The sequence below is a fragment of the Chironomus tepperi genome, unplaced genomic scaffold (assembly GCF_022539635.2).
Source record: "Chironomus tepperi strain 1889 unplaced genomic scaffold, CSIRO-AGI_Ctep_v1 contig_376, whole genome shotgun sequence".
Lineage (NCBI taxonomy): Eukaryota > Metazoa > Arthropoda > Insecta > Diptera > Chironomidae > Chironomus > Chironomus tepperi.
In genome coordinates this window covers 446363-470308 of record NW_027226498.1, presented here as the reverse complement: position 1 = coordinate 470308, position 23946 = coordinate 446363, and the positions used below count along the sequence as shown (strand labels likewise).

Here is a 23946-nt window from a genome sequence, read left to right as displayed (position 1 = left end):
GCAATACACGAGCACTTACCAAAGTTAACATCTTGTGGTAAACGAGTTTGAAGTGTTCGAGTGGGAGGAGGAATAGGACGACGGGTTGTAGATTGTGTAGTAGTTGAAGGAGGAGGTGGTTTATAGGTTGGTGGATTTGTAGGATGTGAATCAGTAATAATATATTGAATGTATTTATAATCCTCTTCAGTGCGTGGTTGAACCTTTCCACGTGCTCGTAATGTTACAGAAATTGTTACTGGTTTACCAATTGCATTATATGCTTGACACGCATAAGTACCCAAATCATATAAATCTACTTTACTAAATACTAGCGAATAATCACGAGTTATTTCAAAGCGATCATCTTTTAATGGAAGGATTTTGTCACCACGCCACCATGTCACAAATGGTTTTGGATATCCACCAGCTGGACAACGTAAATATGCTGGTTGCGAAAGATGTGCAACAACAGTTGAATTTGGTTCACCTACAATATAGGCGCTACCCTCTGCCGGTTCTAATATATTAATATTATCAACACCAAAAGATATGAAAATATGTTAATAAAATACCATCACAGAAAATTTGTATTGATTAGAAAAAATCATGTTAAAAACTAACAAAAATATAAAAAAAATTAAAATGTCACCAATTAATTTTAAAATGTTATCAGAAAACCATTGCCTTAAAATTTCTAAACTTATGTAAATTATATTGAAAAATGGCATTCCAGAAACAAAAGAAAGTTAAAATAAAAATCCTACCGTCAACAGTCAGTGTAATTTCTCGTTCCACACTATTTCCAATTCCATTATATGCGACGCAAACATACGTTCCAGCATCGGTTCTGTGTAATTGAACAATTTGAAGATCTCCGTTGGATGTAAGAACAAATCGTCCTTGATTAGTTTTAAGCTAATTTGAAGATAATTAGGCAATTATCATTAAGGTGATATTATTAGAATAATTAATTACACTCACTTCAATACCGCCACGTTTCCAAGTGATTGAAGGTGGTGGAAAACCTGTTGCAAAGCAACGAAGTGTAGCAACGCCTCCTTCTCTTGCAACTGGACGTAAATCTTCTTCAGGTACTTGTTCAAGCTCTGATGGTCTTGATTGTGGGTGTTCTGGATAGTGTGGAGGTGCAGCCGTAGCTATTTCTTCCTGAGGTGAAGAACAAATTCTTGAGCACCCTGATGTACAACATTTATAGTCTCCGCGGCAATCGGCATCATCTTCACACTCATCTTCACAAGCGTCAGAATCATTTTGCTCATTATCTACTGGACAATGCCCCGGTTTAACATATTCTCTACAAGTTGGTACGAATATAGTCGCGCCATACTCATCGGATGATACATCAACAGAACATTTACTTCCTTCAGGACATTCATAATCAGAGCATGGATTTTCACATTCACATCGCTCACATCCACTGTTTGAATCATATGATTTTAAAATGCCATAAGGACATCGTAATGAATCACAATGTCTAATGAAGAGATTACAGTCGGGTCTAGAATCAACTGGTGGTGGTGGCTCGGTATGTTGAGGTTGTTGTGGAATATCTATTTATAAGATGATTTTATTTGTTTTAATTAATGTAATAATCTAAATTTTTTAAATTTTAATGTTTCGGAAATTTTGGAGCAAAAAATTCATGGTGCAAGTAAAAAAATAATCATGCATGTATACTAAGTGCAAAAAGTTTGGAATATTTTTTTTTTGACTTACGATGTTGACAGTATTGAATACAACTTTCGTCACTTTCAAAATTATTAAGGTTACCAGCACAACTTGAATACGCAAAAGCTACACATGAGCCTCTGCTATAATCAAAGTAATATCGTCTTATTGGATCAACACTACTGTCATCACATGAGCCTGCTTCTACAGGCAACATACAAATATCCGTTTCTATGTACATGCAAGAAGTTATCTTATTAGTTTATGTAATCATGTTCTTATTTTTAAATTCAAAAATATGCACTATCTAATCCCAAAAATAGTTTTTTCATCAAATTTTGTCAAAAGCTCAAAATTTTTGTGTATAATTTTTTTTTTTTGTTATTCGGTTGTTCAATTTACCTTCATCTTGTTTCGTAATACAATTGGACTCGCATTCAGCTTTTGTTTCAAAGCGATTTCCATTTCCACCACATCCTCCATAATAAAAAGCTTTACATGACTGTGTTTCCCTATCGTATGAATAATTAATAACATATTCATCGCAAGAACCAGGATCCTCTGGCTCGCTACATACATCAGTACCTCGAACATTCTGAAAATTTTAAAATCGATTTTTAGACTTTTAATCATTATTTTTTTTTTTTTTTTTTTTGTAATTACAATTTCCGGAGCTTGAGTAGTTTTTTGTGTAGGTTCTGGTGTTTTTTGAAGATGTCTATGCTGACATGCATTCATGCAAGAATCTTCGTCAATGAAATTATTTTTGTTACTTTCACAACCCTTATACTGGAATTCATGACAATTTTGTGTGTAACTATCGAAATACCATCTAGTGACATTTTCTTCACATCTTCCTTCTAATGGATACAAATCACATAAGTCAACTACATCAGTGCATAATTCTTCACATTCCTCAAGAGTTTCGAAATTGTTTTCATTTCCATCACAACCAGTGAAGAGAAATTGTGTACAAATTCCATACGATCTATCATAATAGTAGCGTCTATGATGTTCTTCACATCTTCCAGACTCATAAGGAAGAAGGCAGTGATCTCTTTGTTTTTCAGTAGTTGGTTTCTTAGTAGATGGTTCGATATGTGTTGTTGTTGTTTCGACTCTTGGTACTGTAGGTTCAGTTCTAGGTGGCTCTTCATCTGTCTTTCTACATCTTTGTTCACAGTCTGTTTCCGAATTGAAACGATTTTCATTTCCACCACATCCACCATAGTAGAACTGTCGACATCGCTTTATTTTTGTATCAAAGTACCATAATGCAACATAATTTTGACAATTACCAATATCAGCAGGTAATTGGCATTGATCTTTAACTGTGTTTAAATTAAATATTTGATAAAAAAAATAATTATTTTTAAATCATTATTAACAATAACACATAGTAAAAATTATAAATCCAATTCTCACCAACAACCGATGGACAATGTTCTGCACATTCATGTTCGGATTCAAAGTTATTTTCATTTCCACCACACCCATAATAAAATGGCATGCATTTGTTATCACTCTGCGAGAAATGCCAGCGAGCGTTTTTCTCGTTGCAATCATTACCGGTTTCTTTTGGTAAATTGCAAATCTCTGTTTTATATTATTTGTTTTAAATGCATTTATATTTTTGCATATGTATGACGCATATATTTTTGAAATATTTTTGGAAAAATTTGTTAGAACAAATAAAAAAAACCATATTAGAAAGAAAAAAATATTAAAAAATAATGTTAGTAACGTAATACCTAAAAGTAATGATTTACATTAATTTTTTAAAAGTTATGATGAAATGGTTAAAGTCAATTCTCATACTGAATGTGTTATTTATAAAATGTAAAACATATTAAAAATTTAGTATTTTCTAAAAACAAAAGTAACAATTCTTTTCATCATTTAAACCAGAAATAAATTATTAAAACTAATCAATCTAAAAAAATTTTCTACGTTAATTCGAAATCACTAAGTGCTTTCAAATTAAAATAAATACGAACAAAACGAAAATTCAATCACAAAAACTAACCAAAATAAAAAAAAAAAAATTAAATTGTACTCACTCTTTCCAATGCCAGGTTTTTTGCAATGATGCTCACAAGCTCCAACAGTTGGGAAATTATTTTTATTACCCTTACATCCACCGTAGTTGAATGGAACACAAGAATCCTGTTCTTTATCGTAAGCCCATCTTTCAAATGAACCATTACAGATGCCTGGTTCAATTGGCTGGTCACATGCAGCTTAAAAGAAATAAATAAATTATAATGATAATGAAAATCGTTTTTATCAACGGAAATAAAAAAAAAACATCCTTACTGCCTTTATCGTCGACGACACACTGCGCTTGACAATCTTCAATTTTCTCGAATCGATTTGCATTACCAAGACATCCGCCGTAGACAAATTGAGTACAAACGTTTCTATCGCTATCATAATGCCACATTGGATAATATCCAGTACATGGACCATGAATTTTCGGTAAATGACAAGCATCCTTTCCAGTAGGTTCAACGCATGTTGCTTTACAATCTGATTCAGTTTCGAAACGATTATCGTTTCCGCCACATCCACCATACCTTTATATTTTTTTTAAAAAAAAGGTTAATACGTATGAAATTTTAAATCAAGTTTTTTCTTATTTTTACCAAAAACGACTGCATCCTCCATATTCCGTATCAAAGAAATATTTAACTGTATAGTTGTCATTACATGATCCCATATCTTTTTTAAGACTACAAGCTTTTTGTGGTGATACAGGCACAAATTCACATCCTTCAAATTTATCACCTTGAGCATCTGTTAGTCCATCTGGACAGCAGCCATATTTACTGGTAGCACAGTTACACCCTTCAAAGTTTGGTCCCTTTGCAGGAGTAAGATTATCAGAACAACATTTAAATTCACTATTAGAGCAATGACATCCTTGATTATGAGGCCCTGTAGCAGTTGTAATTCCATCTGGACAACAACCAAATTGATATGATTGACATGGACATCCCGCATAACTGTCTCCAGCAGCAGGAGTAATATCATCAGGACAACAGCCGTGTGGAGAATATTTACATCCGCAGCCATCGTTTTCTGGTCCTTTAGCTGACGTTTTATTATCTGGGCAACAACCGTAAGGTGAATAATCGCAACCACAACCTTCCAAGTTTGGACCGCGAGCTTCAACAATGTTATCTGGACAACATCCGAATTCAGATTGAAGGCAACAACCTTCCTGAAGAGGTCCATGAGCAGGCGTCTCATTATCTGGACAACATCCAAATTGTGTATTTCGACATACTGCGCAACCTTCAAAGTTAGGACCTTTTGCAACAGTAGTGTTATCTTGACAGCATCCAAATTCAGATGCAAAACAACCTGTTGGCTTATCAGCACATCCTTCATAATTATCACCTGAAGCAGTTTCAATTCCATCAGGACAACATCCATGCTCAGTTTCTTTACAAGTTTTTGGTGTTTTAGTAGGTTTGCTTGCTTTTGGCATTTTAGTGGTTGAAATTGTAGTAGGAGCCTCAGTTGTTGTTGTTGGAACAGGACAACCTTCTTCGTCATTCCCTTGAGCAGCTGAAATTCCATCTGGACAACATCCAAAGAGTGTATCATTACAATCTTCTTTTGGACAGCCTTTTCCATGTAAACCTTTAGCAGGTGTAAGGCCATCAGGACAACAGTTATATTTAGTATCTTTGCATGTCTCTATGATTGTGCATCCTTCGTCAAATGGACCAGTGGCAGCTGTCTTATTATCTGGACAACAGCCAAATTGTGAAACCAAACATGCAGCTGTTTTCTTTGGTCTTGGTTTGCATTTCTTTGGTTTAAGCTCTGTTGTGATAATATCATCGAGAGTAATAGCCGCCGACGAAGAGTCAGTTGTTGAGAAACCATCATCTTCTGGAGTATTTGTACTCCAAATGTCAACAGTTGAAGATTCAACTGTAGGTTCAGTGGTTGCAACATTTTCAACAGAAGTATTTATCAGAGATGTATCTGTATTATCAGTTTCTGACTCAGTTTCCAAATCTGAAATTGTTGAGCTTTCACCAGTAGTAGTTTCCTCGACATCAAGTGTTTTGGTTGTTTGTTCATCTCCTGTTGTTGTTAGATCCGCATCTGTAGTAGATTCTGAACTTTCTTTTGTACTAGTAGCATCTGATGTATCTGGTACCTCAGTTACTGTTGATGATTGCACTGATGCTTCAGATGAAGTCTCAGTTGTAGCCTCAGTATTTTCCACTAAAGATGAGGTTGTTTCTGCAGAATCAATTCCTTCCGTTGACTCATCTTTTACCTCAGATGAAGTACTAATTTCTGTAAATTCAGAACTGTAATCAAAGCTACTAGTTTGAATTTCATAATCATTTAAGCTCTTGGTTGTTTTGGTTCCTGTCTCAGTTGTAATATCTTGAATTGTTGTGTCATGTTCCGTTGTTGATTCCACATCACTAATTGTTGAACTTTCACTTGTTTTAATTGAACTTTCACTAGTTTCAATTGAACTCTCGCTAGTTTCAACTGAACTTTCACTAGTTTCAATTGAACTTACACTCGTTTCAATTGTACTTTCAGTTGTCTCAATTGCACTTGTATCACTTTCGGATGAACTTGTTTCTGGGACAGAACTAGTGGAAAAGGATTCTGTTGTAACTTCTTCATTTGATGTTGTTGTTTGCATTTCAGAAATTTCCGATGCTGATGTTGATTGATTTTCTTCTGATGTTGCCGATTGTGTCGTTTGTTCATTCGATACTGGAGTCTCTGAAGTTGTAACAAATTCAGAAGATTGGGAAACCATTTCTGATGATGATGGAAGTGATGAAGAAGATAAATCACTGGTTGATGTCGACGTAAGGTCTTCAGACGATGTGGTTGACTCAGCCAGAATAGATGTTTCAGAGTCAGTTATCAATGATGACAAAGTAGTTGCTTCCTCTACTGAACTACTTATGATTGCATCAGTCGATGAAGATTTACCTTCAAGTTCACTTTCAGTAGTTAACTTGTCATCTTTTATTGAAGATGATGAGATGAGCGAAAGTGACGATACAGCATCACCACTACCTTCATCGGAACCAGAACCCTCAGTTGTTGGAATATCTGTAGAATCATCGCTAGAAGTAACATCAAAATCTGAGGCAGTTCCATCGCTAAACATCATATCCTCAGATTCAGGTGACCCTTCAGTTGACGAACTTGGAGAAAGATCTATTATTGTTGTAAATTCATTTTCATCCGTAAGTTTAACAACTCCTTCTTGAGTTATTGCCTTAACTGTTGATACTGATTCGGAATCATAATCCTCATCACACCATTCTTCGCTTTCATCATCTTCTTCCAAAGGTTTACTTGTTGTATCAACAGGAAGTAATTCATCATCAACACATGCGTCTGCATTACAATCTTCACTGCTAAAAATGATTTTATCTTCTTCACAATTTTTAGCATCAACAGTTTGATTTCCAACCAAGCAAATGACTTTTCGGCTTCTGATTCCACCACCACAATTTTTAGAACATTCTGTCCATGGTCCTGCAAACCATTGTGCTGGACACTCAGATGGACCATCACATTCTCTCTCAATTTCTGGTTTTTCAACTTCATCACATTTATTTTCATCAGCCTTTTTAATTTCGTCATTTTCAAGTCTACCGCACACAACTGTTCTTGTTTGAACACCCTTACCACATAATGCTGAACATTTTGACCATTGCGATGTAAACCAATTATAATCACAAGGCATTGAACTACAAGGTCTCGAAAGCTCTGGTTTCTCACGTTTTTCGCAAAATGTTTCATCATAAACTTTTCCGCTTTTCGATGCACAAAATGCCAATCTTGTTTCAATTGTGGTGTCACAAGAATCACACTGTATACATCAAAAAATAGTTAAAAATATGAAAATATTCATGTAAAAAAAAATATCTTACTCCACTCCAACTAGAAACAACATAATCGACACCCTCACATGGCTGTAACATACAATCCATCTCGTCTTTTGGTTTTTCGTCAAGACAATCTTTGTCATCTAAAACAGTAATTTTTCCGTTTTCTTCTTTTTGGTAGCAGACAACTTGTCGCGTTTGCTTTCCTTCTCCACATAATTTATTGCAAGGTTGCCATTTTCCTGTAAACCACAATGGACAGATTTTGCCCTCATTGCATGATGCAATTGTGGCAGGTTTGTTACCAACAACTTCAAGGCATTCTTCATCCTCAATGACACTTACAGCTCTATACAAGACAATTTAAAAAAATATATAAAGAAAATTCAATTAATTTATTTTCATATGCGTTTGACTCATGCATTTCTATTACCCATCAGCTTTGACAACTTCACAGTGAACTTTACGTTCTCTTGTACCGTTATTACCACATGGAGCAGAACATTTACCCCATTCACCGTCGATCCATTGTGGAGCACAATCAAGTAATCCACATTTTTGTATTTCAGCTGGTTTCTGTGAAGCATCACAGAGTTTTGGATCGACAGTTTCCAATGAACGTTGACTAGTACAAGTAACATTACGAGATTGGTGTCCGCCACCACAAGAAACAGAACATGCTTCAAACTTTGTGTATGCCCAAGAATATGTATCGGGTTCTTCTGGAGCTGCTGCTTGTGGCACACTATACTCATAATGAACACCAACATTTTGATCTTGCGACAGTAACTAAAACAAATGTTCTCATAAATACATGTAATAAATTGTAAAGATTAAATTATAAATTACGAACTTACAACTAAATAAACAGCTTCTGATGTAGGTCCTAAACATGTGATTTTGTCAGGCGCTGCGAAACCGTTAGGTTTTCTTTCATAAGTCCAAAGACTTCCAGCAAATGGCATTGGCCGAGGAAAATCGATTCTATAATTCCCATTAAGATAGTAATGTCCAGTAATATTACGAATCGCCAAATAGTTATTTGATGGCGACCGTTCATAAATTTCGATATTTGTTGCACCTTGTGGAATTAACAAAATGTCATTGTACCCAACTTGTAAATTATTCATGTCCAATATGCCAGTAACAGTTTTACATGATGATCCATCACCCTGGCATGTTCTACATTTGTCCTCACGTGCTGGTGAACCAAGCATTAAATTACAGCCAACAGGCTAAATATAAAATGGTTATAAAAAGTAATTCATCAATCATGAAAAAAATATAAAACTTTTATATCCATGAGCATACCTGACATGTGCCATCAACACAAACATCCACTGAATGATCATTACATCTCGTACCATCAATGACTTTTGACTTATGGCGAAAATAGAAACGTTCACCCCTTGGCATGCAATTTAATTCACATGGATTTGGAGCCTTTGTGTATGGCACCCAGTTATAATAAACTCCTTCAAATGGCGTTTTATCAAAAAATGAGCATTGCTGATGCCGAAAATCGGGCTCGTTTTCTGGACAGTCTTGAGTATTGCATGAAAAATATTTCTTATTTCCGCCTTCGCAATTTGGTTCTCCATTTGCTCCTAATATAAGGCATTCTCTTGTTTGATATGCTACTCCGCCACCACAACTCCGAGAGCATTCGGATGGTGCTCCCCATTCTCCCCATTGGTGTTCATTTCCTTCACCTTCTGGTATAATAAAACTTTCGGGAAGATATAAGTTTGCTCCATGTTGACGTTTATGGCGTTGAAAATGCAGCTGAAAATCATTTTTATTATATGTATATTAGTTTATTTACTCTCCGTAAATATACAACTTTCTTAAGGCTTTTAATTTTCAAACAATTGAAATTATAGTTTAATTCAATTTAATAGTTAAAATATTTTCTAAAATTGTCTTTCTTTAGTTTAATAAGGTCTCTAATTATGATGCGAAAAAACAACATAAAAATATGGATCTTTTCACAAAATTAAGGAGAAAAGCTTGATCTTTCAAGTGTAACTAGTATTACTAAAATTCGCAATATTCCATAATATTATATTTAGTATTGTTTCTTTTATATTGCTAATGAATAAAGAACAATAGTCAATAGTCCGATGTTTACATCATGCAAAATAAATAAAAGCGTGAAATAAACTGTAGGGAATTTGTGTTGAAAATCGGTATTGCATTTATGCTCATCAATCAGTAATTGATTAACAAATAATTATCTAACCAATATGTTATGTAATCTTATTTCCTGGTTTTATTTTTCTTTTTTTTTATTTTATGTCATCAAACAGTTTTTTAATTCAAATTTTCTAAAGATCCTTAAACATCAAATTTCTTGGCAAAAATTTTTATTTATCAAAATTTGTGGAACTTTTTAATTCTTTTTTGCTATTACTCACCCGTTTTGATTGAACTAAACTTATGTTTTGTGTGAGTATGAAAAATAGCAAGGCTAAAGATCTGAAATTATAAAAAAAAAATTAAAAAATGCATTAGTTAGAATCGACAAATGTATAAAATATTTTGTATTAAGTATCACAATTAAATGATTTATTAATTAAATACCTATGTTTCTTATTTCATATAAGGGACATAAACATGCTTAAATTTTATAATATCTTTACTAACAAAAAATAAAATTTTGACAAAAATATGAATACGTATTCCAATATTTTATAAGTATATAAGCCTTAATTTTTTTCTGTCATTCCGCATTAAGCCACTCCCTCTTACACAACATTTTTCTTAATGGTGGAATTCAAAATGGCGATTTGCTTTGTTTTATGTAAATATAAATCTCTGTTTTGATCTTAAATTTTCAAAATGAGATTCAATACCTGTTCCCTTTGTTTATACCCATATAAGCCCGAATGATCTATTTAATATTTAACATTACATAATTTAAAAAAGTAACATCTAAGCACAAAAATGAAGACATCGACTTTTTATATAGAACAATAAAAGCGATCCAGTTTCGAAGCTTGAGCACTATTCAAACACGGATTTTTTATTATATATTATCAAATTTGATGAATTAGTAGCATCATTACTATTTTACAATTATGTTCATTATGCTAACGAGAGAAAATTGAATTCATCAAATATTTTGCTCAAATTTTGGGCGGCCATCTGTTGTAATTCTTCCCCTGCTTTTATGTTTTGATGGATGCCACAAAATGTTCCAATTTATCAGTTGATAATTCAAAACAAAATTGGAAATTTTGGATAAAACATGTAAATATCACAAATGCATATTTAAGATTAAATATCTGTATTAATGCTGTAACACTTAAAAGCATTCTATTTTTCGGGATGAGAAAATTTTCCTTTTGAAGATCTTAGTTTTGAACCCAGGACTGGATTATTTTTTTGAATTTTTAATTAAATAATTATTAAACTTTTCAAAAAAACTCAAAATTGGTCAAAATAACTTTTTTAAATGAAAATGATCAACTTTACTTCATTTTAAAATTTAAATGAAATTCAAAATTAAAGTAACATTACGAAAGTCTACATATGGTTTCATCCTACCAAATTATATTCATGTAATTGTTAGTTAGTTACCTTGCTATAAAAAGTTATGGTAATTTAATCACTTTATTTTATTTTTCATTTATTTTCATTTTATTGACAATTGCGCTTAAAACAATATTCGAAAATCAATTTTCCAGCGAATTAAGCATGCCGATAAGCTTTTTAATTTTATTTTATTCTCTTTTCGTATTTCAATGAACTTTTTTTTTATATTAATTTCGTCGTGATATATTTCAATATACCTATGTGGACACATAAAAGAATGATTGCATATTGTAGATGCATATTTATACCATCATGATAATCATTTTATTTTCATGACATGTAATTACGTCTTTTTCATGATTTATATCATTTCTTTATTTTTCGGATAAAAAGTTTATATGATATTCACACAATTGAATTTTTTCTTCTAATTTCTCATTTTAGGAATTTTCTGGTTTTTTTTTTTATTTTATTATTTTTTTTTAATAATTTTAATTTTACAGTACGTGTACGAAAGTTTTTTACGTACGAGATTCATAATTCAATTTTCTCGTTATGATCTGAATAAGTAAAAACCAGTTAAAACAAACAAACAAACAAAAAATTAAAGCGAGAGAATAAAAGAGTTCATCATGATGAATATTTTATCATTTTTCCGCGTTACACATTAACGTTCAACAATTTTTTAACATATTGTATCACTCTCCTCTCATATTCATTTTTATGTTCGAACATAAAATGAAACTGATTGCTATTACATATGGAACAAAATTGATAAAGATGCGCAAAAAAATTATACAAATTGAAATTCTTTTCAATCAACACGTTTTTAGGGATTTCTTCATGTGAATACAATTGGCGTTGTCTTCATCTCATATTCTCATGCAAAATTTATAAACATAATAAAGTGTTTTATTTAATTCTACACGTGTTGAATTTTTATTTTCTCCTCTTTTTTATTTTCTATGATGTTTTATGTTTGGAATGTATAAGCGATTTTATGAATACGAAAAATATATCAAATTATTGTAATCTTCTTGATAGAATAAAACAAGAAATTCTACGAAATAATAACTCAATTTCCCACAATGAAATCAAATCGGTAGAAACAAAAAAAAATCAAATAAAAAAGGGAAAAAATAATCCATAAATTGGATTTAATTCTTTCATATCTTTAACTCACTCTTTTACTTTGGGGATATTTATGTCTACCATCAATAGTAGACGCTCTGACTTACTCGACTTGTCAAATATTTGATTTCTCACCACCTTGTGAAAAGTGATTCACGCTAAATATTTACAATTATTTTCTTAATTTCCTACATAAAATGAGTGACAATATAGGAAAATCGATAATGCTTGGTTCTTAGTTAAATTATAATCTCAATCGAGAAATTTGAGTTTTTCTAAAAAAAAAAATGCACTTATGCGTGAGTTACACTTTAAATATAAAATACAATATTCAAATAGATGTTTAAGTAAGATGTCTTTAATTAGTTATTTAGGGTTATATGGCAAAAATCAAACATCTCTTCTAGATCTCATTGTATCAAAATAATTAATTACTCTCAAATTCCACAACTAAGATGAGAAAAGCTTCTTCTTTAACTTATATTGTACTGTATTCTTAAAATATTGAAATGTATCAATAAAAATAACATTTAAAAAAAAAATTACTTAAGGCTTGCACATTCTAAAACTTTTAGAGTTCTTAATTTTAGCAAACCCTAAATTTTTTTCAATAGGATGACAATAATTAAAAGAATGGCAGCGGATAGCTGAATCGATTGCATTTATATTTTTTTTAGAAATTTATGCAAAGACAAAAAAAAATATTAATAAATTTAAGAATTAGTAATTATCTAAGCAAATACTCGAAAGCAATTTCCAAATCATTAATCTGAAAAGGAAAACATAAATGAAAAGAACTAAGATATTATGCAAACATACTACATGAGATTAGCTTTAATTTATTTATTGGCGACAAATTGTCTGAAATGATAAACATGATGATTGTTGAAGTTAGTTGAGATTCTCATGACTTTAGCTGAACATCAAACCATTAAAAATTATTTTCTCAATATAATTATATATTTGTACATACGAACGAGTGGATTTTGTTTAAATTTATGACGTTGTAAGTAAAAACTCTTTTTGGCAACCAAACATGGTAACATATTTCCAACTTTGTTCTATTTGCATTGCAAGTTAATTATTTTTAAACATGCTACAAGCAAAAAATTTTAATAAAAAAGTTCCATAAATTCAACTAGTTAAATGCAATTAGTTCGTTTGTTATTTTTTTCATTGTTCTAAATATACATGAAGTTTATTATTAACTTTCCATTACTAAAAATCTCTGTGGAATTTTGGCAAACAATTTTATTAGGATGATACGAACATTTTGAATGTAATTATAACTAAATTCAATACATCTCAGGATACATCTTAAAATTGCAAATGGATCGTTCACTTATTACGTTACAGACTAAAGAAATTTTATCAAAAGTTTTTGAAATTTTAATCTTTTTATCGGATGAATAAACATCAAGTGTCATCACCTTGGAAATAACAGAGTACAAAATAATATAATTGTTTTGTTTTAATAATTTCCAAATGCATTATGATAAAAGCACTTCAATATGAAATTTAAAATTAACTATAATTGTTATTTAGCAAGGGATTATTGTGGTAATTTTTACTACTGTGGCTTAACTGTAGATAATTAGTTTTTTTTTCACTAGGAGTCATTATCATTACCACAGCTATTCAATTGATACCACATTAATTCACAAGTGTTTTTGCATTCATCATATATTTGCTTAAAAGGATAAATTTGTTACATTATAAATGATTAACTCCAAATATTTAAATTAATAAAACACTCTTTACGATTCTTCCAAAACACTCATTTTCACAATTTTAAAATGAATCACAGATCCCAAAAAAAAAATTTTTTTTTTTGACGTTTTTTATGATTATGGATATATAAATAACTTTACAATGGATGATATAAGCCATCACATTTGAATAAAATACATTGCGTATATCATGATAATTTCATGAGAACAAAATAGAAAATTTGTATGAGGACAAGAAATTGAAAACAGAAGATAATTAAAATATTAGAATACATTAATTAAATGTCAACACGAGAAAATACAAAATGAAAATGAACACAAATGTATTCTGTACAAATTCTGAATTTTGTCATAAAAGATACAATAAAACCTTTTTCAGCCTTCACATATGATGTATTATTTCTATATCATTATTTCATCACAACATAGGTTTTACTGAAGAATTTTAAGATGTTAATTATCTTTTACCTATTGTTTCAAATTCCAAGTGTTAATAATGCTGAATATACAAAATGAAATTTTGATATGGTTAACAGGCAGATATTCTAAAGGCTTAGTTTGTTATTTTTACTTATTATACATAATTTTTTTAAAAATATTTGAATCTTGACTTGCATCAGTTTAAATCCCTTTTTCATTTGAAAATCTTAGGGTTCGCCCAGATGCGCAGGCCTGCAGTTTCTATTGTTCTAGAAGCGCATCCAGATGCGCATCCAATTGCATCCAAATGCATCCATCTACGCTAATTTTAAAAAAATCAATAAAATTTTCAAAAAATCGTTTGTTTAATTATCGTTTACCTTACTCTCTATTTGCATATGCGGATGTTTTTGTGTGAAATTGTTTTTGTATGAAATTTAACATTACGTTTTTTGGTAAAACTTAAGTACTATTTTACAGATAGTCATTAAACCTTATTTTATGAAATTGTAATTCGAATTCAAATTTGGCCAGATATAAAGACTTTTCATATTGTAATATTCACAATGTTGAGGGTGCTATTTTCTAAATATACGTGTAAATTAATACAGAAATATATTGCTCATTTTGCTATGTGAATTTTTGCTTTTCACTTATTAACAAAAACATACGAGAACGAATATATATATATAATAAAGCAGATTTGCAAGGAAACCATTAATGAACTCATTAGAATGAGTGAAAATGTGAATGAATTTCTAGGAATTTCATTGTTTCTTCTTAATCTTATGATGTTAATATGCTTTTAAAAAACATAAATGTGAGCGTTATCACTTAAGTATGTACAAATCTCGTGAGAATTGGATGGAGGCTAAAATGAAAAAAACCATTTCAGCATGTCATACTTGGTGAGAGTTGAATTGTGTTAATTAAAAACGAATTAAATATTCCAGATGCTCAATTTTTTCCTTCATATTCATATTCTCTGTGTGCTCAGCAAGCAAATGTGCTTAAAAATGACAATATGTTAAACTGCAACACATCAATGCAATTTGCACAAAAATGCTACAAAAGTTTATCTCTTGTGTCATTTGTCGTCATGAGATTTTTTTATTGTTGCATCTTGATGAAAATGAAAATTGATTTTTTTTTGTTATGTTGTACATGTCGCTATATCGTTTGGATCTTTTCATCATATAGGAATGATACATTAAATGGAAAATATTCGCGAGTATTTCTACATCCATCAAAATCTAGCATGATTAAATGAATGTATTTTATACTTCATGCAGTTTTATTTCACTTTATTTTTTGTCTTCATCATACTGACGCTTCTTAATGCACTTTTTACCCGTGCATTCACAAAAATAGTTTGCATTTCAGATTATAACACACAATGCCATGAGAGAAAAATTGAATGAATGATAAATGTAATTTTTTTTTTCTCTTTAAAATTGATTTGATGAATGGCTTGATATCTAAAACTGGAAAATTTTTATCATAAAATATTAACAGGATCTTTAGTGAAAAAACATTGAATGTTAGCCCTTACAATAATTTTCATTTGAAACTCTCCAGCATCAGCACTAACTCTACCATCAAATGCTTGTTTCAACTTCTATAATTATTCACATTATCTTTAAAGGTCATTTCTTTTTTTTCTTGTCTTTTCATATTGTTCAAACCTAACTCATATCATATTAACAATTGTACCTTATAATAACATTTGATTTTTAACCGACGAGTTTAATATCAAGCTAGACTCATTCTTGTTCCATCTTATATCATGAATTAAATAAAGGAATATATATTATTTTTATTATTTAAAGGTCAAAAATAGCATTGCCACTCAATCAAAATTTAGTCATTTTCTCTCCTAAAGATTCACCCCATTGATGTTGTTTACAAATTTCCGTGCTATATCACTTTAACCAGCCAAAAATACCATGAACAACAAAATAACATAATATAATTTAATGTTCTATGAAATGTTGATGTTCTCATTTATTTCTTTACGATTATGTGAATGGGTGGGATGAATCAGTACAAAATAGAAAGAGTACTATAATTGCCATAACTTATTCCGACTTTAAAATGTTATGTACGCCTCATTTCTATTTGCACTTAAATGACATTTAATGCTTTACCGCCTTTAATCGTTTTATAGACATGTATATGATAAAAAGAATTATTACACAGAAAAGGATTTTTTATTTAACTGCCATATATATATGTTCATGAAAAAACTTGTTAATGTAGTTTTATGAGTGCGAACAATTAATATGGATGTGGAACAATTGTGGTCTGACCGACACAGAGAGAGAGTGAGAGAGAAGGAGGAGAGAAAGACAGACACAAATGTGATATTTTTCATGCTCATTTTAATTCTAACCGCATCCATTATCCTCTACTAACTAACCAACCCTGAGTCATAGTGACCCTGTGAATCAGAAAAACCACAAAAAGGGAACTATAGGAAAAAATCCTTTACTGTTAATTATCGTTGTTCATGAAAATATTGCATTTATGTGTGGTTTTCGAATATTCTTAACAGATTTTTATAAATTAATAAATTTTCAACGCAATAAAAACCAAATTCTTCAATACTGATTTTAGTGTTGATTAATAACTAGAGACAGATAAATTTCGTATTTACGAAATTTTCGCGAATTGTTGCGAAAATTCGCATTTTTTGGCGATAGATGCGAAATTTACAAAATTTTAAACAAATGCGAAATTCCGAAATTTTTTGAAATTTTAGCGGAAATTTTTAATGAATATTAAATTCAAAGTAAATTAATTGAATATGTAACTTCAGGGCCCAATTTTAATGATTTCTGTTACGAAAATTTAATTCTATCTCATAAAAATTTTTCAAAAAAAATTTCCTGCAAGAATTTCAGTAACAGTTTTTTGAGATTCAAAATATCTAATATTTTTATGCGCGAAAATTAAAAAAATTTGAAGTTCTACTTAAATGAAATTACAACAATGTTATGCTATAATGATTTGTAATTTCTTTAAATATATTTTTTCTGCCAAAATATTTAATAAAATTCATTTTTTTAATTGATGCGAAATTTCAGCGAAATTTTTAATTTTCAAAAAAAATAAATGCGAAATTTACAAAAAATAGATGCGAAATTTATCTGTCTCTATTAATAACATTCGTAGAAATCCGTTTTTTTCGTAATGTAATAAGTCAACATCCCTCGTTGAGGATATAAAAATCAGTGAATAATTTATAGTGCTGACTAGGTATATGTATACGTTATCATTTTCTATTTTGACTTGTTTCTGTTTTTTTTATTCTTTGTGTCATTTTAGAAGTTTTTATATTTTTTAACATCAAATACTTTGTGTTATGAACGTAATTCTCGATTTATTTTAAAATGTTCCTCTTAGAATGCTGCTAGTCATAATTTTTGTTATCTTCGGACAAAGTTAAATCCTTAAACTTTGTTTTATAATAACTTTATTTTAAAATAATAACTTAATTTTTACACAAAACATTTATAGTTAAATATAACAAAAGCTTAATCAATGCCTTCCAGTGTTTAATCATAAGAATCAACTGCCGTAAATTTATTGTCATTTGTTTATCTCAACTGCTGGTATGTTTTTAGCAAACATATCACATACATTTCATCATCCAATTCTTTAAAGCACTTCCTATCTCATGACAATAACGATTTTTCATTTCTGTGCGTGAACAAATAAAATTTCATATTTTTAGTTTGCTCAGATATTTTACACGCACATTGACACATATGAGTATTTTTTTTTCTTTGAGAAAAGGTAAAAATGTGAATAAGGAAGGCATATAATTTTATTCGCATAAAATATTACGACAAATATAGCGGGAATATTTTTATAGAATATCGTCTCATCCTTTCGTCTTTCTTCGTTTCCATTTTATTTAACCATCCAATTCGTTGTGAGGTAACATTATATTTTCGTTAGCAATTTATCATGTTACAGCAATCAACTTCATTTAACCTTCTGCTTGTTTACACATATAAACTCTCGGTGTTTCTGATATTATATTTGCAAAGAAAAAGCTAATTGCAGATATTGTAATAATGTCAGGTTATGCATTCTTAATCGAATCTCTTGGAGATCTTAATTTAATTTTGGGGATAATGGCAAACAGTTATATTAAAATTGGGGATCGCTATATATTATAGCTTGCAGGACTACGCATATAAATAGCAGAAAAAACAGGTTTAAATAAAAACTTATTTTATAGTATATTTTATTCGTTTTCATCATTCAAGGAACAATTTACCTTTTATCATTATAATTTCATCATGGATATTTAATTAGCAAAATTATATTCAAATTATGTTCCTCTCACAAATTAAACTTGATAATTTTTTTTATCACATTCATTCTTCCAACATGGTTTCCTTTACGAGTTCCAAGTTCTTATTTTTATGATGCGTTTAATTAACTTTATTACATAAAAACTTTTTCTTGTGCACAATGAGAAGAAAAAGAAATGAGATGTAGTGAAATAGCAGTTGAAATGATGAGATTGCATAAATTTTATTTTAATTTTACACAACTGCAACATTGTAAAATCTAATGGAAGAATGAAGATTTTTCTTAAACTAAAGATTGCATGATGAGGAAAGTAGCAATTTTGTTGAGTTGCTTATTAAACCAAATTAAACAGTTGTTAAAGAGATATAAGTGTTGGTAAAAATAAACATTTTTTTATTATTGGCTTTTAATTAGTAAAACAGATTTTTAACTTCTTTAATTTTTACACTAAACTACAAACTAAAACCAATCTTAATCTTAATGAAGCATATTGCCATTTTTTAAAAGATTGTCGAATCTAGGATTGTATGTATTACAAAATATAGTCACTAAGTCATTTGTTAGTTCAAATGATAAAAAATCTCCTGTGGAGAGACATTGCTGTTTCTGTGCTCTAATTTATATTATCCTGTCATTGACACTCTTTTTAATCTATTTTCTCAGTTACTACAAAAATCCTTTTTTTACAATTTTCATCTATGCATGCATGGTTGTTGTATGTATACCCTCTTTAAACCTCCTCATATATGACATGTAAGATAAAGAAGGAGTAAAATTATAAAAACGAAAATAAAAGCTTACAGATCTAACTGCTATTGAATTGTCCTTTGCAATATTATACTTATTTATTTTTCTCAACCATCATCAAACTTGTGACAGTTATTTAGAAAAATAATTTTAAAAAATAGTCACAAACAGAATCTGAAAACCAGCAGTCCATCAATTTAAATGAAATTTAAAAAAAATAGTAATAGTTTTTATCTAGTGGATCAAGCGATTTTTGTCACGGCGTTTAGAAATCCAAATCTCTACTAAATAAAAAAAAAATCAAATTAAAATGTGTAATAAGGTGTTTTTCACATTATTATTATGCACGGTTTATAAATGAAAAAACATAATAATTTTACATTTTAATTGAAAAATTGTATTTTAATACTGAAATAAACAAAAATAAAAAATGCGATGACGATAAGGATAAAAATGGTAAATTGTGATTTATAAGTAGTATTCTATGTGCATTGACTTGTAAAATACTTTAATACCCCATTTTTCTTTTGACGATAGATTTTTTATTTGAATTTTTTCGCATTAAATTTCAATTTTCTCACGATGTCAAAGTTATGCCATAAATTTTTTCTAATTTTTTTATACTATACATTTAAAGCATTTAATCTAAAAAATGTGAGTAAAGCTTTTAATAACATTTAAATAGAAATTTTTTATTCGTATAATTTATTTATTTAATCGCTTAGGGATCGGATCGTTTACTTATTACTTAACACTTTTAAGGGGTTTTCAAAAAAATTTTAAACATGTTTTCACGCTTTATAAAACTATCCTCAAAAATGTGTATTAATTTAAACTTTATATACTATTTTTTATAATTTCGTAAATCAATTAAAATTTTCATTCAATTAATGTAAAAAGACTTTGTTTTAGTCTAACAAAATAAGTTTAGTATCTTATTGACTTCATATATGTAACAAAAAAAATCAATATTTATATTTTGGTAACATGTAATGGTAAAGTATAACCGAAAAAAATAAATTTATCAAAAAAATGTAATTTGGTCTTTTAATAATAGAGAAAAAAAAATAAAATGATTAATGCAGGAAATATAAATGGAAGTAAAAAATGTATATGAACGTTGTTAATTAAAATTGTTTAAATAATTGCATGAATAATACCATCTAACTGTAGCAGAAGCAATAACAAATGACAACAAGAATGCAAAAATTTAATCTCATTTATATCTTTTGCTACATAAAATTTAATGCTCTCACTTTAATTTATTTTTTCATCCATTCAAATCTTTCTCTTTTTTACTCTCTTATTATTGCTCCTTCTAGTGTTCTTTTTCGCTATAAATATTTGCCAAAAAATATCATCTTTGATTTATGTTTCATTTTGTCTCAAATAAAGTGAAAAGACGAGTCTGAAATTTGAGATCTATTTTCCGTAAAAATCATTCATATGTACATATTTTCTCACACATACAAATTCTAACAGAAAAGCAGACTTTTTGATATAAGGAAACAAAGACATCTATAGTTTTATTGATGTATGAGCAACATAAATTTCAAGGTTGCGCAATTTTTCAACTGTTTTTTTCTATATCTGTCGACATAAAGCTTTTCTCTTGCTTCATTATTTTAGTTTTATGATTAAATAAAGATGCATGAGCGACATCGTCGACGTCATTTCAATGACGACAGAAAAAAAATATGACATTTTTATATTTATAATCATTTACATTTATTTAAAAAAAACATTAACAATAATTTTTCAACTTTCAATTTTTCAATAGTTTGAAAATTTCAAATTTCAACTTAAAATAACAATTTTTAAAAATTTTTAAATTATTTTCCATGAAGTTTTATAAAATTTACATTGATATTATTATTCTTTTTGTAATTTATTTATACAGAAAAGCAAATAAGCAATATTGATTGACTTAAAAATAAGAAGCTGAGAAAAAATATTTTTTTATTTCAAAATTAATAACTTATTCATTGAATTCTCGGCAAAAATTCAATTTATATGGTAGTATTTATCAATGCTCTCCATACTCGTTTGGCATTTAAAACACAAAAAATTATACATAAAAATTATTTATGTGAAGTAGTATGGAAATTTAATCTGATAAATTTATTTTTAATGTCAAAAGCGAGAATCAATTATCCGCTTGGATACATAATAAAGTTTTTAAACTTCAAACAATATTCTACATCAGAGTTGTCCAAACTTTATTAAGCCATGTCACTTTTTGGCTGCAATAAAGTCAATTTAACGACCTACAAAACAATATCCAGTAGAATTCAAATTACTTCCTCGACTGGCCGAGACTTAAAAACTTTGTTCTTCAGAACTCAAGAGTGCCGCAGTACTCAATTTTGCCAAAACTGTTCTATGCATTAGAATTAATCATTTAATAATTTCATGTCCATGATAGAAAATTTAAATGCTTATAAAAAAGATTAATAAAAACCAAAATTTCTCAAATAAAAAAAAAAAACGAGTGTATAAAATGAAAAATGTTGTACAAATTTTTATGGATTCTTTCATTCATTTACTTATTTAAACTCTTTTATGTAGGATGCCAAACATCAAACAAATGTTTAACTTTCTCATTATATGAATAGAGGAATTATCAAGCAAGGGAAAAATATTTTTTATTATCTAGACATATAGAATGGAAGATATGCATGTCACAGAAAATCTCCATAAAAGCAGATGTATTTAACTTTTGAAGCCTTTGCTAATAATATCAACTTCTACAATCATATGAATTGAAATGAAGAGCTCATAAACGATAGACCTGTTTCATCCTATAAATTTATTAGAAACATGTAAGAGGTTTCTAGTCTTTTTAATTGATCGTTAGTCATTAAATTATTTTGAATAATATCAATCAAATAATTAGTTCAAGTATTAAGTAAAATCAAGATACTAGTATCTATTGACTATACACTTTCCTAAAATGTATTTCCATAAATGAATTATAATTATGATCGTCACTGATAATTGGTAACTAATTTTTAATTGAAAAAAAAAAAAAAAAAAAACAGTTTTCTTGTCCGTCTGTAATTTGTCACCTTTCGGTTTAAGCTTTTTTGATATTCTTTCTTCATATTCAAAATTTTTTGACCATTCGCAATTTTGACAACACAGTCTAAACAAAATGAGATTGTTTTACTTTATCCGACACTTTGATTTTGAGAATTTGAGTTTTTTATTATTTGTGGTATTTTCCTAATGTAAAGTTAATACTATATGCCACTATATGTAAATGCGCTTTCGTCAGTTAAGAATGAACACATCTTATACTAGTTCGTATTATCCAAAGCTGAAAGAAAAAAGTGAATTTTTGCCTCTATCGGATTATGTACAGCTATTTTTTCATACATAAATTGCTCCCATAATTTTCTCGTTTACCAAAAAGAGGCTGCCGCAAAAATACCGCACTGATTAAATATATACATGGAAAAATGATGAAGAAAACGAAAAAAGGAGACGAGAGCAAATAGCAATTGAAGGAGGATTGTGTTGAGAATGAAAAAATAAATGTTTGAGAATATAGTAGATGCTGCATAAAAATGATTAAATTGCATATCACGTGTCTCAAGCTAATTTTTCACAATTTCTCTCGTTTTTTCCCTTAAAGTACGAGGTTATTTTTGGATGATGTATCTGTTCCGTATTTAACTCTTTTCATGCAGAACTTAAGTACATATTGAGTGTTTTACAAATAATGTTAATTTACAAACAAATTAGAAACCTTTTCTTAAAAGATTAAAAAGTTTGTCTGTGAGATGGAAATTAGGATGCAAACCTCAAATACTGTTTTTTTTTAATAATGCTACAATAAAACTAAAATTGTAATAAATGTGATGATTTTTGAATTATTTAAAAGAAAATTGTTGTTTTAATATTATATTATTCAGCAGAATTCTTTGAACAAAATTAATTGATAATAAAAATAAAAGATAAATCTGAACACAAAACAATGTAGCTAAATGCATCATTGTGCAGATATTGCCAGAGGAAAGGAATAAAAAGAATTCTCAAATCAATGAATTGAAGCTAATGTTTGAATTAAAGAGAGAAAATTTATTTGAGTAATAAAATTCATTGAATTGTTTTGTAACCCAAAGATTTTGTTTGGATTGAAAGAAAATATTACTTTATATTATCAAATAAGAAGAAGAAGAATCGCCAAAAATTAACATTTTTTCGCATTTCTATTCATTTTCATATTTCATGACCAGAACAAAGGGGAAATTTTAAGAACTCAATGTAATAGATACATATACTAATGGGATTATTTAAAATTAATATTCATTCTAAGTATCCATTCTACTTAATATTCTACGTTTATATCATTATTTCATTCTTGTATTTACTTGAACAAACAAACAGCAATCAAACACCAATTGACGTATTGAAAATCAAAATAAAAGAATTTCACTATCAATAGCTGAAGGCAATTTATCTAACTGATTCACTTTTTCCATTTATTC

At 29.2% G+C, this 23946-nt stretch overlaps 1 protein-coding gene across 7 annotated transcripts in view; it reads right to left on the bottom strand.

The window, feature by feature from the left end:
- Positions 1 to 23946, bottom strand: part of Ppn (proteoglycan-like sulfated glycoprotein papilin) — a 36714-nt gene that overhangs the window by 1957 nt on the left and 10811 nt on the right. For 4 of the 7 annotated variants that reach the window (XM_070647162.1, XM_070647161.1, XM_070647159.1 and 1 more), the window contains exons 3-17: positions 9980 to 10040; positions 8874 to 9347; positions 8420 to 8797; positions 7996 to 8351; positions 7608 to 7911; positions 4317 to 7546; positions 3988 to 4247; positions 3732 to 3911; positions 3097 to 3267; positions 2335 to 3002; positions 2074 to 2266; positions 1720 to 1902; positions 964 to 1553; positions 747 to 897; positions 20 to 499 (exon numbers count right to left, since the gene is read on the bottom strand). In XM_070647162.1, coding sequence (XP_070503263.1) covers positions 20 to 499; positions 747 to 897; positions 964 to 1553; positions 1720 to 1902; positions 2074 to 2266; positions 2335 to 3002; positions 3097 to 3267; positions 3732 to 3911; positions 3988 to 4247; positions 4317 to 7546; positions 7608 to 7911; positions 7996 to 8351; positions 8420 to 8797; positions 8874 to 9347; positions 9980 to 10040 — 7679 coding nt within the window. The remainder of the gene's footprint in view (positions 1 to 19; positions 500 to 746; positions 898 to 963; positions 1554 to 1719; positions 1903 to 2073; positions 2267 to 2334; positions 3003 to 3096; positions 3268 to 3731; positions 3912 to 3987; positions 4248 to 4316; positions 7547 to 7607; positions 7912 to 7995; positions 8352 to 8419; positions 8798 to 8873; positions 9348 to 9979; positions 10041 to 23946) is intronic. The other 3 variants (XM_070647165.1, XM_070647164.1, XM_070647163.1) reach the window with 3 other exon arrangements.